The 18606-nt window shown below is 39.9% G+C and overlaps 1 protein-coding gene across 1 annotated transcript in view; it reads left to right on the top strand.

Annotated features, from left to right (window-relative positions):
- The first annotated feature begins 14520 nt into the window (after window positions 1-14520).
- lgr4 (leucine-rich repeat containing G protein-coupled receptor 4) overlaps window positions 14521-18606 on the top strand; it is a 38795-nt gene continuing 34709 nt past the window's right edge. Inside the window, exon 1 of the mRNA XM_049595588.1 lies at window positions 14521-15395. Coding sequence (XP_049451545.1) covers window positions 15214-15395 — 182 coding nt within the window. The 5' untranslated portion in view covers window positions 14521-15213. The remainder of the gene's footprint in view (window positions 15396-18606) is intronic.

The following is an 18606-nucleotide window of genomic DNA, read 5'->3' as shown; positions in this document are numbered from 1 at the left end:
GGTGCGGTGGTTAGCACTGTCGCCTCACAGCAAGAGGGTCCTGGTTCAATCCCAGGTGCGGAAGCCCTTCTGTGTGGAGTTTGCATGTTCTAATTGGTGACTCTAAATTGTTCATAGGTGTGAATGTGAGTGTGAATGGTTGTCTGTTTCTACGTGTCAGCCCTGCGATAGTCTGTCGACTAGTCCAGGGTGTACCCTGCCTCTCACCCAGTGTCAGCTGGGACATTCAAGAGGATAAGCGGTTAGAAAATGGATGGAATAAGGGGTCACAAGCTGAAAATGTTGGGAATCACTAGTCTACTATACTTAATGTGGAGTTCTTGCCCACCAGTGGCGCTGTGGATAAATATTTTTACAAGTGGATCTCTGTTTGTTTTTTGTACCTCTTGCACACATGAGCATGTGGCAACACAATCTACATTTCCATGGCTGGTTTGGCAGTGGTTCTCGAATTTATGGCAACACACCGGTGAAGCAATGCACCAACAAATGCAGCAAAAATGCGACTGCAGGCTAATAAACATGGATGAAACGATGCAGGATTTAAAATATTTTAAAAAGACTCAGCTTTGCAAATGTTTACGATGAAAGAGAATGCATTAGGCTTCAAACAGACATGCAATGCAATTTGGAGAATAAAACTTAATGAAAACATAAATTTGTTAATTTACAAGGTACCTTTAAGTCTTATCAGAGAATGTGAATGAAGTTTTGATTTGTACTATCTGCTTCACTGTTTCTCAGGGATTTCATTTGAACTTTACCAATCCCCCTTTATCCAGCAGGATCTCATTACAATTAGTCATACAGCAAATTTAGAAGTCCCACAGACAATCCATAGTACAGCTGCATAACGTAACCCAACATGTGATTGCAAAATTAATAAAATTCCAGATCATCCAAAAATATTATATATGGCATTTAAATTAACACAATGTGAATCTTGAGATTTCTTCATCTCCCCTGAAGCACCAGGAAATCCTCCACAACATGATATGTGGCCAGTTTATTAGACAGCTTTTGTTTCAATTAATTCCATCTATCAATAGTAAACAACTGGCTAAGATGGCATTTGCTTTGTCAATAATTTCAGCCCAAACATGCAACAAACTCGCAACCTTTTAACTGATTTTCTTTCCCCACCCCCTACGCACTGCACTGTTCAAATTACACCACTGTTTCTTTTCATTGTCTACACCCAGTAGACTTTGTGGGCACACAAAAGGAAAGCAGCATGGTTTTCTGGTGCTCCATCAATTGCAAATGTAGTCCCACAATGAACAGGCAAGATAAGCCAAACCTCGCCATCAGCGGGACTTTCAGATTGAGAGGTTGAAAATTAATCTGACAGCATGCTTTCAAAAGACAGCCTGGAGCTACAGGACACACATGGGCTAATATGTGTTTCTATGTTTCTCTTGCCTCTGTGGTTTTCAATTATTATGTTTTGGGACTGTTTGGGCAGAGTTTCACACTGGGCTGCTGGTTGTGGCTAAAAAGGCCCACATTTAATTTATCATCAACTGAAAGGGGGGCGGGGGGGGGGGTGTCTTGTTGTAAACTATGAATATTTTGTACTGATGACAGCTTGTAAATGTTTTATTGCCAGTGAATGTGCCAAAGCTGATTTATTTCAGAGCACAGATACTCAGTGGTCTAGTGTGTAGGATTTAGGGGTAATCTATTAGCAAAAATGGTACATAATATTCATAACTACATTGCCATCAGTTTATAATCAACTGAAAATAAGAACTGTTGTGTTTTCATTACTGTAGAATGGGTCATTTATATCCACATACAAAGCAGCTCCTCTTCCACAGAGTCAGACACGTTATTCTTATAGGAGCCAATGAGCAGCGGCAATGACCAACGCTGTTAGACGTTGATATTTGGTATTTAGGTTGTGATGTCGGGGCCCAAAATTTAATGTCAGCACAGCATCTAATACCAGCGTCTTGGCTGTAATTTGATGTAGAATACTTCTGAGAGATGAGGTTGGTTTGATGGTTTTAAGCTGTTGTTAAATAACCAAAATCCAGTCTTTCTAATGTCATATTGACGTCCGGTGCAGGCTCTAGATAGGGCAATTTGTGTTTTCACGCCAGCCACTGTAGTTGTACATGCTTGGCACATGGCAGAGGTTTCAGTTCTGTGACCTCAATGCCAGAAGCCACTAAGTCCTACACACTAGACCTTTACCTGTAATAACAAAAATCTCAAACAACAGCAAGGTGCCATGTAATGTTTAAAAAGACTATTAATTAGAACTGAGAGAATTGGTTTATTAATCTATTAGCTGACTGACAGACCTCTGACCTTGCCACATATTAACGTTTGGTAACGGACTTTCCATGTCCACATACGATGTGCAAGGTACCCTGGGTGTGTTGGTTGGTGGCGTTCTTGGACACTTGAAAGTCGGTGTTTGTTGGACCCATCCACCACCCCTCCTGCCCGCCCCAGTCGGACTTTTGCCACCTTAACTTTCGTCCTTGTCCCGCCACGTTTCCCCCTGATGCTGCTGGGCGCCATTAAACTATAACGGCAACTGGCTGTGTATCATGCCATCGTTAAAGGACACCTTTTTTCATTGGTTTCTGATGCTGCAAGTCACTGCCCAAGTGCCGGATTTCGACAAATTCAGAGTGAGACTGGGCTCATCGATGAAGTCATTTCAGACTTTCAGAACAGTTCAGACTGCTTGAATGTGAACATGCTGGTTTTCATTGTCGTTTTTGATAGTAAAATACACATTTGGGGGTTTTGGACTGTTTGGGATGGTAATATTCCCCTATTTTCTGACATTTTATAGACCAAACAATTAGTATATGCTATAATTGGTTGGTCTATTATTAATAAAGTGTCATAAGAGACTAATTGTTCTATTGTTAAGCATTTTTATTCCCTTTCTCATCTATTGATTGCTTTGCATTGCATAGATGTTGTCAATAGAACTTCAAAGTGACAGGATTTGTCCTGATTATTAAAGAAATTCCAGCCTTTGTAATAAAAAGAAAAATTAGGAAAACTAGGGTCATGATACGGACAGTAAACTCCATCATCCCAGTTCTGAACATTGGCAGAAGTCAGTCTGATGAAGGCACATTTGTTCATCTGAGAGGATACTCTATATCAGACGTATGTCACCAACGGGTGAGAAACAACAGTGAGCACTGTACTGATGCTAGCATGCTCCGATACTAGAATATAGCTTGAGGGGACAGTACCACAATGAGCATTTATACGGACAGGAAGGATGAATGACAGGACCACATAGGCCGATCATGCAAGAATGCAATTACTGGACATGCACTCTGCCAGATTTTAAAGGGTAACTTGGGGATAAAACATTTTAACATACAGAAAATTTATGCCACAGTGTTCCTACGCTGAGAGCCTTTCAACAAAAATGACAAGTGAAACATATGCACTAATATGTGAGAGTGGCTTCATTAACTTATAACAGCCATTCTTTGATTAAAAAACCTGGAACAATTTGCCCTCTTTTGCTGGTAAGGCATTATATCCATGAGTAACTTTTAATGAGAGTGGTAGCTTTAGGCCTTAAGAGTTAGACGCTTTTTTAGAGCAATTTGTCCTCCATTGCTGCTGAGGAATTATATCCATGAGTAACCTTTAATATGAGAATGTTAGCTGTAGGCCTTAATAGTTAACATTTCTAGGTCACCACATCCGCAAGCCCCGTCTATCTGAGTCAGTACAACCCGATCCAGTTTCTATTTAGTTCCATGTCTGCGGGTTTATAGTAAATGTAGTAGCTCTTGGTTGGGCGACATAAAATTGGTGTAAATGACACTCATGAGCAACAACAGCACATTGAAACTTTGAATGGCTACAACTATGTACATCCTCAAAGCCCCCTTTCACAGGCTCAAAAACACAGCGATGTCCCAAGGTTATTTATATAATACCGTCTGAACAAAATGACAAGTGCTTCATTACCTTGAAACGTCAATGAAGACTTTATTTCCCACTCTGTTTCTGTGATGTTTTTTTGAGTGAGATAGTTCTTATTTGTGTCAGCAATGGTCATCAGACAAAAGGAGCTTTATTATAGTCTGGAAATGACGAACATCAGACATCCAAAGCCGTTGTAGAAGAAGGTGATCATTGTGACCACTGACACTCCTCCGAGGACAGACAGATAGCGTCATCTGGCGTTACGGTCACACTACCCCTTGCTTGCTAATAAGTGTTCCGGCCTTAGCATCAAATTGACCCTCAGGGCTTGCCTTTCTTATTGAGCATCAGAGCTAAAAGGAACAGCCTGGCAGAGAGGGACAAAAAGTGACAATCACTGACATTTTTCACAGCACACAGTGGAACTGCATATCTCGTATGATGACAGGACAAAGAAGTCCAACTCGACCTCAGCAGAGGAGGATAGGCGTGTGTTAAAGCCAAGGTTGTGTTCTGCATCAACAGGAAATCGGAAAAATATGAAAGGATTGTGTTAGTCATAGCAAAACAATAATAGGGAATTAGATGTGTATGCTGCATAACATCTATTCACATTTTCCATTAGAATTATTGTTGGATGACTGGAAAACAGACACACCTTTGCTGTCAGATTTTCACCACTAGATGGGCAAAAGGTGCAATATTGAGCCTGAGGATGGTAAAAGAGAAAAGGCAATGTTATCACCTAAACCAAAAGGTTTTATCACCTGCACCTAAACTTGGATACCAGTTTGGATAGTTCACATCTATGTAATGTGTGTACTATGTACTTACCTGTGTGGTGCATGACTTTTGACAGGGTATTCATTCATTAATTTTCCATAATCGCTTATCCTGACAGAGGTCTTGGGGGGGCTGGAGCCTATCCCAGCTGACACTGGGTGGGGTACACCCTTAATAGGTCACCACTCAATCACAGGGCTGACACATAGAGACAGACAACCACGGGGCACACTTACGGGCAATGTAGACTCACCAATTAACCTAACCTTCATGTCTTTGGATTGTGGGAGGAAGTCGGAGTACCCTGAGGAAACAAACGCCGACATGGGGAGTACATGCAAACTCTGCACAGAAGAGCTCCCCCACCCCGGGTTCAAACCAGGAACCTTTTTGCTGTGAGGCAACAATGCTAACCACTGCACCACCATGTCATCCACAGGGTAGTGTTTCTCAGAATGAACACTGGTATTGTGTCTTTCTTTTAGTGGCACATTGCAACCGAACGGAGCATTGTTGCCAACATTTGACTGATATTATCGCCCACCAAGCTATCTGCCTGCTTGACTGCTTGTTCAGTGGAGCAACTGCAACCACTGCAGCTTCCTTGGCCGCCATTTTCACAGCTTTGGTGTTCCCGCCCCAAGATGGTGACCTCTGAGGGTGAGACATGTTCAGCCCTTTCAACTTTTTGACCATTATAGGTCGACTTTCTGGGTACTCATAGTGCACTGCATGTTGCCATACTTGCCAAAGCGCACTTATGCACTCAAAATAGGAAGTGTTAGTACAGTGTGATAAATTAAAACACAGCACCAGTTTGAATGGCTTTACATTGTCTGTAGGACACTCCCCAGAGAGTGCTTTTGACCTCCGTCACTCGTTCTTCTCAGGGAACAGATATGCCTCCATTTTAAAGGAGCTATATGTAAGAAATCTAAAGCAAATAGTCGTAAAATCCTCCTAATATGTCACAGAGACTAAGGAATAATGTTCATATAACATACTGATCTCACTGACAACAATAGTACAGCCAGAATATTCACATTTAAAAAACATTTTTACAGTCCGCAAATCATGTTTATGTTTTGAATTTGTGTTTTGGCCTGTTGCGCCACCCACCGCCGTCTACCAGTCACGCAGTCAGTAGAGTCTCAGCATCAGTTACAGTTATGACTGAGCTACAGCAGCACGGCAAGCAGCATTAGCAGTGTCCCGGTACATAGCATTCGCAGCCGGCTCCTCCTCAGCTGTATCCCGGCAGCAGCATTAGCAGTGTCCCGGTACATAGCATTAGCAGCCGGCTCCTCCTCAGCTGTATCCTAGCAGCAGCGTTAGCAGCAGAGAAGCCGGACTTGCTCGAACGGTCCGCTGGAAAACCAAAGATCAAGGACGCGGCGACGCGGCCCTGCCACGGCAGCCACCCCAACCTCGAATCTGTAGGGGAGGGGGGGCGGACACGACTCGCGGCAGTATTTTGAATTTGAGTGCAGTAACTGTTTTGGCCACATTCTTACATACAGCGCCTTTAACAAATGAAGCAAACCAACTCCAAGTCACACATTCCTCACTACCACATCCCAAGTTTCTAATGACCTAAGTCTGTTTTTTTAGTAGGCTTAATTGACTAACTGACCTCTTGCTGACCACGTGAACTCCATTGCAAGTGTTTGTAAAACATGAACATGCCTTAAACCTGCAATCATTGAACATATTAGATGCCTTCCTACACACCCAGCAGACATGAAGCAACATGATAATTCATTTGACGTCAATTTTCAGGTTACCTTATAAATTTAAGTTCTCTCCTTTTAGCTTTGTTTTGGTCTAAACCACCCTCTAAAGGGAACATCTGGCTCTTATGCAGCTAAATGCTTCACCATATTCACCAGGTAGTCGCTAACTGTGTTTGCTTGCTTTTGGTTCTGAGCAGGGAGTGTACAGTGGGCTTTAGGGTTTGTTTTTTGCTGGAAACAACTGCCTGCTGTGGCTGCCAATTACACTTAGGGAAGCGGTGAGAGTAAATCAAAGCTGCAGCTAAACAATGAGCTCAAAGACACTAAATCACTCTGTAGAGCAGAGGGGAACAGTAGAGTTCGGTGATATCAAGTCTGACCTCTAATATTACACATATTTCATGTGTCTTTTTCTTAATATAAAAATACCAGTAAGCAGCTTTAATATCAGAATATTGCAGCTTTGTTGAGGTGGGGCTAATTAATGCTGGTCTGGGTAGTTTAACAATTAAGGTACAAGCACCTCAGAATTGTACTTCAATAAAGCAATCCCAGTTTAGCTACTAGATACATTTAAAATACTGTACATTGTTACACACGGTGTATATGATAATAATAAAAGTCTGGTGTCACCTTTAAATTCCTCCATACCTCCATATTTTAATCTTCTGTCATGTGGAATACATTAAAGTAGAGCTGTCCTTTTACTGAATGCAACACATGCACTGTTTCTGTCTCAGTACAGTGGTATACTCCTGGGGGGCACAACTTATTCAGACCACTGAGTGTGAATGGAGAATAGTTGAGAGCACTGAGAAAATCTAACCACTGTGGGGTAGTGTTTCTCTTCATAAGAACTCCACTACATCCACAAGTCTGTTAAGAAAGAAACTATTGTAAAAATTAATAAACACTTCCAGCTTAATATCTGCATGCTTTTATTGAAACATAAGGGTGTGCCCATTATATGATAGTGGAGACTGATTAGTGCTTTGTTAGAACACTGGCTTGAAAGACCAAGATGAACGTTTAGGTTTGTTACCATTTACTTCCACACACACACACATCTTTCAGTATATGAGTGAAAATACTCTGCTTACCAGTAATTATCTTTATTGTTCAGACAATATGTAGTTTAGTTGAAAGCATAATTCTTGAAAACTAAGTGTAAAAATTTAAGAAAATACTGTAATTATGTAATGCTGTCTTTCTCTACCAAAATATTTTGTGGAGATAATCTCATATATATATATATATATATATATATATATATATATATATATATATATATATATATATATATATGTGTGTATTTCATGTCTGTACTTTCACCTCCAAACAAGTTCTTCTCTTCCACAAAAACTACATGAATTAATAAATAACTATAAGGGCATAGCACTGCATTCAATCATATTATTAAGAGAAACACGGCCCCTCAGTGCATGTTTTCATCAATGCTAATAGACATGGACATGATTTTAGTCATAGCAATAATTATAATGCCAGAATTTAATGTTGATCCTTTTAAATGTTTCAGGGAAATGGTTAAACAAAGAAAAATAAAAAGTACCAACTTGATAACCGCTGTGTGTGTTCTTCTCATTCATTTATAGCAAATGTACTCTAGGCAGTACTTCTGTGCCTACAACTTCAGTCTAGTGGATAATTTATTGTGTTTTAATCTTTTGCCTTGTGTCTCCCTAAACTAGATAACAAGTATGCTAACTCATTTTACAATCACAAGCTTTTTAAATTAAATAATTGCTGAGTTTTAAGCAAAATATCTTTTGAAAGATCTTGTGCTTTTTTCAGTGCTCAAAGAAAACTGCTTGTTAAATTTAGTATTGCTCTAACCAATATACTGTTTGGTCATTTACAAAACACGCACAGGTTAAGTGTGTAAAGCATGGCATTATTTAGTGAGGTCAAGGGTCATTACTCTTTCCTTAAGTTCTTACTTGCTACATACTGCTTATGTCTTGAAATATCTTACAGGACAATTCTGGAAAATTTGCTTGTTTGTCATCTTACTCTCTTATGTCTTACTTTCTGGGGTAAGTAGGTCCAGGATGTCTTCAGCCTTGTTTACCTTACACAGGCTGTACACAAAATTCAGAGCATATGAGTTGTCTAGACCAGTGGTTCCCAACTGGTCCAGCCACAAGGTCCAGATTTGTCCTTAGTTATTAGTTCAAGGTCCACACAGTTAAATATATTCAACATCATACTTGTGTTTGGCCATGTTGTCAAACTACTTTACTGTCTCTGTTAATTAGCTGTCCGTTATTCACTCACCCTACAGCATGAAATGGCATTTCAAAATAAAAGCTTGTGCTGGAAATTCACTGTACTTCAAAGAAAGGTTTGTTTTTTAAAACTTGACACGTTTGCAAGTCACTTGTGGTCCATTTAGAATGGCCCTGCAACCCACTTTTGGACCATGACCCACCAATTGGAAACCATTGCTCAAGACATAGTTCTCAACATGAAGGAGCCGGCCGCTATCAGCTCACAAAACTAACTCCATAAACAGCGCTTAACAATGGCATCAGCGCTGACAGAGATAACAGTGTTAACCGGGGGGAACTGAGGGGTGGGCGCTACACTTCCGTGATGACACTGTTCAAACATCAGTGATAGCTGCTGCATGAGTGCAGTGCAAAGCTGCAGCGATGAGCAAGCCAGTGGAATACACACGTGCTCTTACAAGCACGCACAGTAGGACTGGTTTACCACAACAAACCACAGAGAAGCTCAGATTACAACACACACAGATACAGCGTGACGTCATTCTCTGCTCAGGACATCATTATTCCACTGTGTCATTACATAGCAAATAGTGTTTACTATTACATTAATGCTCTGAGTGTTGCATTCAGGACCAGCGTTGTAGCGGTGGCTAATGAGGTAGGTTCACTACTAGGTAGATGGGTGGGTTACAGAGGAGGTAGTGGGTATACTCTCCAGTATATTCAAATGGCTATTTGGTTCATAAGTGGGTATACTTTAAACAGCCATGCACCACTGTTCAGAACCTTTAAAGGAAGAAGACAGTAAACTTGAATTAACAGTGAAAAAACATGCATGAATTTTACTCCAAACATGTCCTGTTTACATACTACTTGTTGTTAGCTAGCAAGCAAGCTAGTTAGCAAAACATTCAGTCACCTGGATTACAGCATAACAGTGTCCAAAGACGGTACTAGGACTTTTTGCGTGCAGTTACAATGAAATGGATTTTGCCATAAGGAATGTTATTTAGATAGATAAGTGTACTTGCATTATTTCACCAACGTCAGCATGTGGAGATTTCATTTAATTAACTTGAACTATTTCTAGAAATGCAAATGTAACTCTACACCTTCCAGACAAGACAGTCTTGAGAGCAACCACTCCAAGTCCGAACAACTTCCCTCCACTTTAGAGAGGTGTGTATGCTACAGTGGGCTGATCTGACTGGCCATGATTGATGCGATGCTGTAAACCACTCCACTGATAATGTATTGCTCGTAATCCAATCCCAGTTTCCATTTATGCTGCAGGTGCGCCGCGCAGTTTGCCTCTGGCTGCGAGAATACCAAACATAGCCACCACACCCTGTGCACCTTGTGCCCTGTCTGGTTCACTGGCCTTTCCCCCCATGCATCATTGATTATCTTATAATGTGAAGGGTGGAGATGCTCTGAGTGTCAGGTGCTGTAAGAGTGAATATGGTAGTGGTGTGTTAAGAGGAGATGTTTGTTCACAGTGGAAATATTCATGGGAAACAAGATGTGGAGGTGGGAGCAAGATCACTGACAGACATTAGGTAAAGGAGTAGGAATTATCATGATGTTCATTACATGCAGTGAATGTAGAGGTCTAGGGGTTAGATAGATGTGTAAGTGGCATTGTGGTTTCTTGTCCAACGTTATGCTTGCAGTCTGCACTTAATCATGATCAAAGTATTTGAAATATATCCACAAGTATGCTCCTAATGCTTGCCATTTAAAGTTACAGTGTGCACTGAATATTTAGTTTGTGAATTCTATGGCTCTTATTTTGGTAATAATTTATGCAGTTGCTGTCACGACAACATTACGACATCAAGCTGTTTGTCAGACATCATGTCAGACCTGCCAGACCTGCACTGCATCACTGAAATTCTTCATATGACGCTGTCAGTTATCAGGAACTATAAATCATTTGCCAGACAGTCATGGATGTGAAAGAGCCCCACATTCATTTAAGGTTTTGTCATCGCATGCAAATTTAATATTCAGATTTTCCACAATGTCACTTTATATGTCAGAAAGTGCATGTAGAGATAGGCATTTCCACAGATTTGTGTGTATGTACGTTGTGTGATGATTTATTATGGCTTTGTTTTAAATGCTGTATACCTGTATATAAATATATAATAGAAACCCTAAATCACAAAAAAAGTAGAAATGTAAACAGTAAGTGATTCATGCCTACATTGTCATAATAAAATTAAAGGGTCAGTTCACCCTAAAATCATAAAATACACATTTTTCCTCTTACCTGTAGTGCTATTCATTAATCTACCTAGTTTTGGTTTGAGTTGCCGACTGCTGGAGATATCAGCCCTGAAGTTGTCGGCCATTTCCAGAATATAATGGAACTAGATGGCACTCAGCTTGTGCTGCTCAAAGTGCCAAAAAAAAAAATTATATTTGTAAACTCAACAGTAATGTCTCTTTCCAGAAATCCTGACCAACTTACTCAAGATAACCCTTGTTGTGAGCAATTGCATGTTGGAACTATTTTCTTTCTATTGAACTACACCTGCCAGCCGTATCACCCCGCAGAAGAAGTGTGCACCTTCTAATGGATGAGAGGCCTGGGCTTGTGAAAGCGTGATATGTAAACAGTGTTAGCTAGCTCAGTGTTGCTAATTGAGCTAGCAGTAGATGCACGCTTCCTTCTGTGTTGTGATACTTTGAGCACCATATGCCGCGTGCCATCTAGTTCCATTATACCAGAGAAAAAGGCAGACATCTCTATGGCCGATATCTTAAACACCAAAAACACAGTGGGGAACAGCTCAGACCGTCACGCTGAAAGGTCTTTGATGGTAGCTGCCTTCCTGTGTATCATGGGTTAAACAAGTGGTAATAGGTAACACTAAAAACAAAAATATGCAATCCCCTTGAGGCAGGAAGTATAGCCATTATTAGTCGCTGCGTTCTTCAACAAGTATTTTGTTATTACAGCTTCTCTGACACGACATGCACGGATACTTGGATCATTCGTGCATACCTAATGTGATCTTCACTGAACTCTTTATATCGTGAATGTCCCTTGTCAATGACCCATCTCATCAGATTAGTGAGAAAAACCACTGGTATTTAACTGGGAAATACCCAACTAGTCAGGTCACTGAAATGCTGCTAATGCACAGGGGTGGTAAGTAACAAAGTACATTTACTCAAGTACTATATTTAAGTACATTTTAAAGTATTTGTACTGTACTCAAGTAGTTTGATTTTCTGCTGCTCTTTACTTCAACTCCCCCACAATCCAGGGGCAATATTCTGAGTATTGTTAAAATGCTACTTAAGTAAACGTACATAAGTACTATCCCCAAAATGTACTTTAAGTGTCAAAAGTAAAAGTACTCATTATGCCAAATGTCTCCTTTCTATAATATTGTATTATTCTATTTTTATCCCCAATACATACATGTAGAAGTATTATAATGTTTGTAAATGTGGAGCTAATTTTAGATACTCTATATACTACTGGGTAGATTAGTAATATAGCAGTGCATGATATTGTATGTTTTTCTTTATATTAAGAGACTAGTAGGTGTCAAATGTAGAACACTATGCCTCTGATATGTAGTAACATATAAAGTTACATAAAAAGTATAAATACTCAAGTGAAGTATAAGGTTGTCAAAATTGTACTTACTGTAAGTACAATATTTAGAATCTAACTAAGCACACTTACTCAAGTACTGTACATAAGTACAAATTCTAAATACTTGTACTTTACTTTAGTATTTCCACTTATTCAACTTTATTCTTCTACTTCACTACACTTCAGAGACAATATTGTACTTTTTAGTCAACTACATTCCTCTGACTGCTTTAGTTACTTTTCAAATTACAATTGCAAACCCTCCCTGTCCAGTAAAAACCATTGGTGATTTTTAAAGGGACTGAGGGATTGAGTGTTCTTTTAAAACTCTGATGCATTGCTGTAGATTAAACAGTATATAAAGAAGTTTAAATGAGCACATCTACAGCAGTTATATGCAACACACATATATAATGCAGCAGTAATATCAATGTATAAAACGTATTATTTAATAGTAAAACACTGACAAAGACCATTTCACTGCATAATGAGTACTTTTATTTTTGATACAGATAATACTTAGATTCTAGTAGCCTATGCACATTTACTCAACTTCTGTGCATTTTAAGGTATTTGTACTTTACTTGAGTATTTCCATTTTTTGCTACTTTATATTTATACTACTCCACTTCATCTCAGGGACAGACATTGTGGTTTTTACATCACTGCATTTAGCCTATTTGACATTAGTTACTTAACAAATTCAGATTATTGATAAAGAATATAATCAACTAATGAGCAGTATATAGCAGTATATATCTATCCAGCAGTATATCAAGCAGCCTAGTTAAAATGAGTCCTACCTCAACCAGCTGCAACATTAAAATTATGATCTCCTGCATATAGTCTCTACAGAATCGTAAAGTTTGGTGACTTTTCTTCTGTTTTGTGTGACTAATGGGACCATTCTGTTTGATTTTTTAAATTTTTTTTATGTTTATTTGAACAATAATGGTATTGATAACATATATTATTATATCCTATTATATTCATTCATTCATTTTCCGTAACTGCTTATCCTGTTAGTGTCGCAGGGGGCTGGAGCCTATCCCAGCTGACACTGGGCAACAGGCAGGGTACATCCTGGACAGGTCTCCAGGGTTGACACATAGAGACAGGCAACCATTCACACTCACATTCACACCTACAGCCAATTTAGAGTCATGCATGCATGTCTTTGGACTGTGGGAGAAAGCTGGAGTACCCGGAGAAAACCCAGGGAGAACATGCAAACTCTGCACAGAAGGGCTCCCCCACCCAGGGATCAACCCGAGTAAGATTTTGCATGTAGGACTTTCACTTGGAGCAGAGTATTTATACACTGTGGTATTACTATCTTTACTTAGGTAATATATCTGAGCTCTTCTTCCACCATTGCACCTAGTTACACTCTACCACAGCTTTAGAAACACTGTAAACAAGTTGTTTTACCCAGCCTGGCCCTCCTTCATCTTTACACATGATGCTGTCCGTAATCTTCTCCTGTCATATGCACTAAACTGCCTTTCGGCATGAATAGCTTGTGCCTGGATTCTAACACATAAATAAAGTAAATATTTGTGAGTTTAGTATTGTCCACTACCATACACTATTCAAAATATACAGAAACTGTTGTGTAAACTTAGATATGGTCAGAACCTATATGATATATCATATCAACACAGATATTCTTACCTTACTTAAGTGCTTAGATGGCTCATACAGTACAATGCTGTTATTGTATAGTTCTGGGGTTTTAATTGGCTTACTTTATAGAGGGGGTGGCACATCAAATCAAATCATATCCTTCTTCCATTTATTTTATCGAAGAAGACTGCACAAATGTATGTGTGTGCTTGTGTGTTTGCTTGCCCTGTCGTTAGTTCTATAGTGTAATACTGTTATTGTATAGTTGGGGTTTCTCAATTGACTTTGTATAAGAGGAGTGCACTCCCAATTTGGAAACACTTGGATTTGGGGGTGGAGGGGGCTAAGCAACATGGTTTAGGGCACCCAAATGGCCAGCAGCGGCCCTGATTCAGATTTTGCATGTAGGACTTTCACTTGGAACAGAGTATTTATACACTGTGGTATTACTACCTTTACTTAGGTAAAATATCTGAGCTCTTCTTTCACCATTGCACTCAGTTACACTCCACCACTGTTGTTGAAACACTGTAAACAAGTAGTTTTACCCAGCCTGGCCCTCCTTCCTGTAGTCTTTACCTGCCTTGTTCCCTTCGCTGGTGAGTGTGCAGCGGTTGGGCAGCCTCTGACGTTGTGGTGCAGGTCTCACAGTGTTGCACAGGCCGGGCCCAGTGCCGCAGGTTGTCCGGTAGGGTGCCTGCCGAGCTACAAGCATGCTGTTGATGTCAGGAGCAGAAGAGGAGGGGAACGTGAGGAATGGCTGAAAACTGTCGGTGATCTCCTGTTAGGAAACAAACCATGATTGTCCGGTGTGTTTAACTGAACATTTCACCGCCGCCGGGATCAGCCTGTTAGCGTCGCATTAGCAGGCACCGCTCGTTGTGGTTATATATATTTTTGTGGTTATTTAATGGGACAACGAAAACGCAAAAAAACGCAAGGTAGGCTACCGCTCCTGTCGCCAGCCCTGCTACTTTATTTTCATGGACTAATACGACACACAGGGGGGTTGAGAAATGTTTCACAGCAAGGTAAAACACTCGTCTACGGAGGCAGTGTTTGCTTGTTAACGCTAGCTAAACTGTGCCGTTGGTATTTTCTGGTCGGGCTCGTGAATGTATGAAGTGCTCGGACGTTATATTTTGTTTTGAAAAGCGTCGGTCAGGCTTCATCTCTTCATGCCTCAACCGACCAAACCACATGAGAAGTCGACGTCCGGAGTAGACTAAACCACAAAGGAAAGGCCATCTTTTTTGTCGCTTTCACCTGAACCGACGGGGAGAAAATGCGTGTGGATTTGTTTTGGATATGTTTGTGGTGTTTGCTTCGTCCTGGTGCCGCCGGTCAAGGGCAGTCGACGGCCGTTTGTTCGCCCTCATGCAGCTGCGATGGAGATGGGGGTGCAGACTGCTCCGGGAGAGGGCTGACCACCGTCCCAACTGGGCTCAGTGCTTTCACCTACTACCTGTAAGTACTAACCAACATCCACATACCTCCAAACGTGTCTGTGCACCCATACATGCCTCACCATGGAGGCCTGAGTGTGGGATGTTGTGTTTACATCAAGTGGTTGCATCCAACATCATGGGGTAAACTTCCCACAAACGGCCCACTGGAGATTAAAAAAAGTCCTAATGAAGATTATTTAACATGTCATATCTCCACAGAGTTCAGTTAAAGCTTGAGAACTTGCCACCAACTTTCTGTTGCAGCCAAAAAGTTACCCAGAGCAATGTTAAATCAGATTCCCACTCATGCTATAATAGACATGTGCATGAGTGCTGCAGGCGACATGGAGAAAATCAAACATCACAGTATTTTTGACCAAATACCCCAATATCAATATTGCAACAATAGGGCTGACTATTGGTGCAGTCATGAAGTATTTACACAAGAGATTTTTTGATAGATAATCATCAGTAATGTGGATATAATGACTAAGCAAAGGCAAATAAGAGAACAGCAAGGACAATCTGGTCAGTTCAGAGATGACATCACTTTACTGTAATGCAACCTGCAAAACCAGGAAAACACTTATGATATTATAGCTGCAACTAATGGTTATTTTCATTGTCAGCTACTGTGTTGATTATTTTCTTGAATAATTGTTTGGTTGTTTGGTCTGTAAATTGTCATAAAATGGTGAAAAATGTTCATCAGTGTTTCCCAAAGCCCAAGTTGACATCCTCAAATGTCTTCTTTGTCCACAAACCAAAGATTTTTAACAAACTGTCACAGAGAAGTAAAGAAATCAGGAAATATTCACATTTAAGAAGTTGAAATCAGAGATTTTTTTGTTAAAAAAAAAAATATGCTCAAACCAGGTAATCAATTATCGAATTAGTCGGCGATTAATTTAACAGCTTACAACTAATCTAATTGTGATATCCAAACTTACAATATCCAGACTTATATTGATATAGTATGGATATTTTGCCGAGTCCTAGCTGCAACTGGTGGTTAAATGCTTTATCAGTTATTCAATCAATCATTTAGAGTTGCAACAACCTGCCGCAACCTTACTGGAAACTATTTTGACAATCAGTTAATTGTTTCAAATCCTTTTTCAAGCAAAATTTCTGGTTCCAGTGTCAAATATCTGCAGATTTGGTTCTTTCTTTGTCATATATGACAGTAAACTGAGTAGTTTGGGGTTTGGTTTTGTTGCTTTGATAAATAAGCAAATTAAATATGTCATCTTGGACTCGGGGAAATAATCATAGACATTTTTTTCTTCTCTTTGACAATTTTTAGACTGAACAGTCACTTTAGAAAATAATTGGCAGACCAATTGATGATGACAGTAATTGCTAGTTAGTTTGTTGAAAGCAGTGCGCAAAATGTCAAAATTGTGAAAAATGCCCATCACGTTTCCAGAGTCAAGCTGACGTCTAATAATTGTTATGCAACCAACAGTTCAAAATGAAAATAAATAAATAAATAAAGTAATTTACAATTATGTAAAACTTTGAAAAGCAGCAACACATCACATTTGAACCAGGTAAATGTTGAACTGTATTGTTTTATTATAGAGTAAATGAGCAAACAAATACATTTTAAGTTAATAGACAAATCCTTTTAGCTCTAGACATGATGATATTTATTTCCACTTTATGATGGGTTAGCCCTATTTGTGGCATCAGCACTCAAAGGGTTATTTTACCTGTCGTCCAGCAGCAGGATGTGTCTTCAGAGGGATTAAAGTGATTTTTAACCAGCAAACTGAAGACATTATTGCGTTCACAAAAATACCTTGATGCAACATACTGCTGAATAACAGGTAAAACCATAACATTTGTATTTTTTCCCCCATGTGCTGCTTTGAAAATCCTATTCGACCAACCCAACAAGCAATGTATGGAGTGCTGAGGTCACAAATAAGGGCCAGGTTTGGTTGAGTAATGCTGTGTGGATTGTAGCCAGCAGTGTGTTTAGTACAAAATAATTAGGAGTCAAGCTTGTGCCATTATCACATTCTCACAACAAGTCTGACTAAGAGTTTAACTACTGCTTCATGTAAGGGCACTCATTTTTATAGGAAAAAAAAGTGTGGCACATGTGCACCAGGTAGGTTGACTCTTTATGGGGTGGTGCAGGTACAGTTGATGATTGCCCCATGTAGAAAGAAACTCCTTAGTTGTTTCACAACCTCGGTTAATCATAAACTATAGTAACCACCATGCTAAGTAACAGCATTCACAACAGCAGTTTAGTGTGGCTTTTTGTAATTACTGTACTCCCTTAAACAAATGAATAGAAGTTATGACTCTAAGTTTACATAGGTACTTGCCTGTTTAAAATGGGATATTTGGTTAAGTAAATAACCTGTATTTCACTGTCACCTTGCCTAAAAGGTTTGTTCTTGTGTGTGGAAACCTCTCTGTTGTTTTGCCATCTTTTAACAATGGTGGCCAAAGCCTCGCTACACCAGACCCAATACTGGTGCCACTAGAAATCACTATTGTTAAGAAAGTGTTGGGTAAAGTAAAAAGAGGAAGTGGATTCATATGCCAGGCTGTCAAGACATGTCACACTGAGCCCACTGCTTAAGCTGAAACTCTCAGTGTACTCTTTCCTTATTATGGGCAGTCTGACATCCCGATCACAACATGAAGCAATGTTTTCACAGAATGATATCATAGCCCGTGCTGCCACTCTGACGGCCTATTTTATGCCAAAATGGAGAACAATGTGTTTCCAAGATAGTGCTATCTTCTTGTCTCTGCTCTGTGCCTATCCCAATAACAGGTTTTAAACGCTAAACTGCTTCATATATTCACTTGAGCCTCTTAAAAGTATGTGAAAGGTTGTTTGTCCCTCGCTCTGTCCTACTCTCATTTGTTCTCCTGGTCTCTTGAACTTAAGTTGTCCTCTCCCACTCCCTCCGTCTTTTGTATGTGGAGCACTGGGGTTAGGGATCATGATGGATTAGTGAGACATATTGCAGCTGCAAGGGCTCCTTCTCTCAGGGCTAATGCACCCACAATGGTCTGCTGATGTGTAAAGGGAGAAAAAAAAACGTCTTGTATATGAGTTTTGTCATTGCAGCATTTGAACTGAACTTTTACAAGTTTGTTTGCAGTTGTCATGTCTTGAGAATCGATTTGATGGCTTAGAGGCGCTGGGAAAAATCCAGTGTAGTCAGTGCCAACAACTGAAAGGAAGGTGTAAATTTTAA

The sequence above is a fragment of the Epinephelus fuscoguttatus genome, linkage group LG2, assembly GCF_011397635.1.
Source record: "Epinephelus fuscoguttatus linkage group LG2, E.fuscoguttatus.final_Chr_v1".
NCBI classification, from domain to species: Eukaryota; Metazoa; Chordata; class Actinopteri; order Perciformes; family Serranidae; genus Epinephelus; species Epinephelus fuscoguttatus.
Note: the sequence above shows the minus strand (reverse complement) of the source record. Positions and strands in the feature narration are given on the sequence as shown.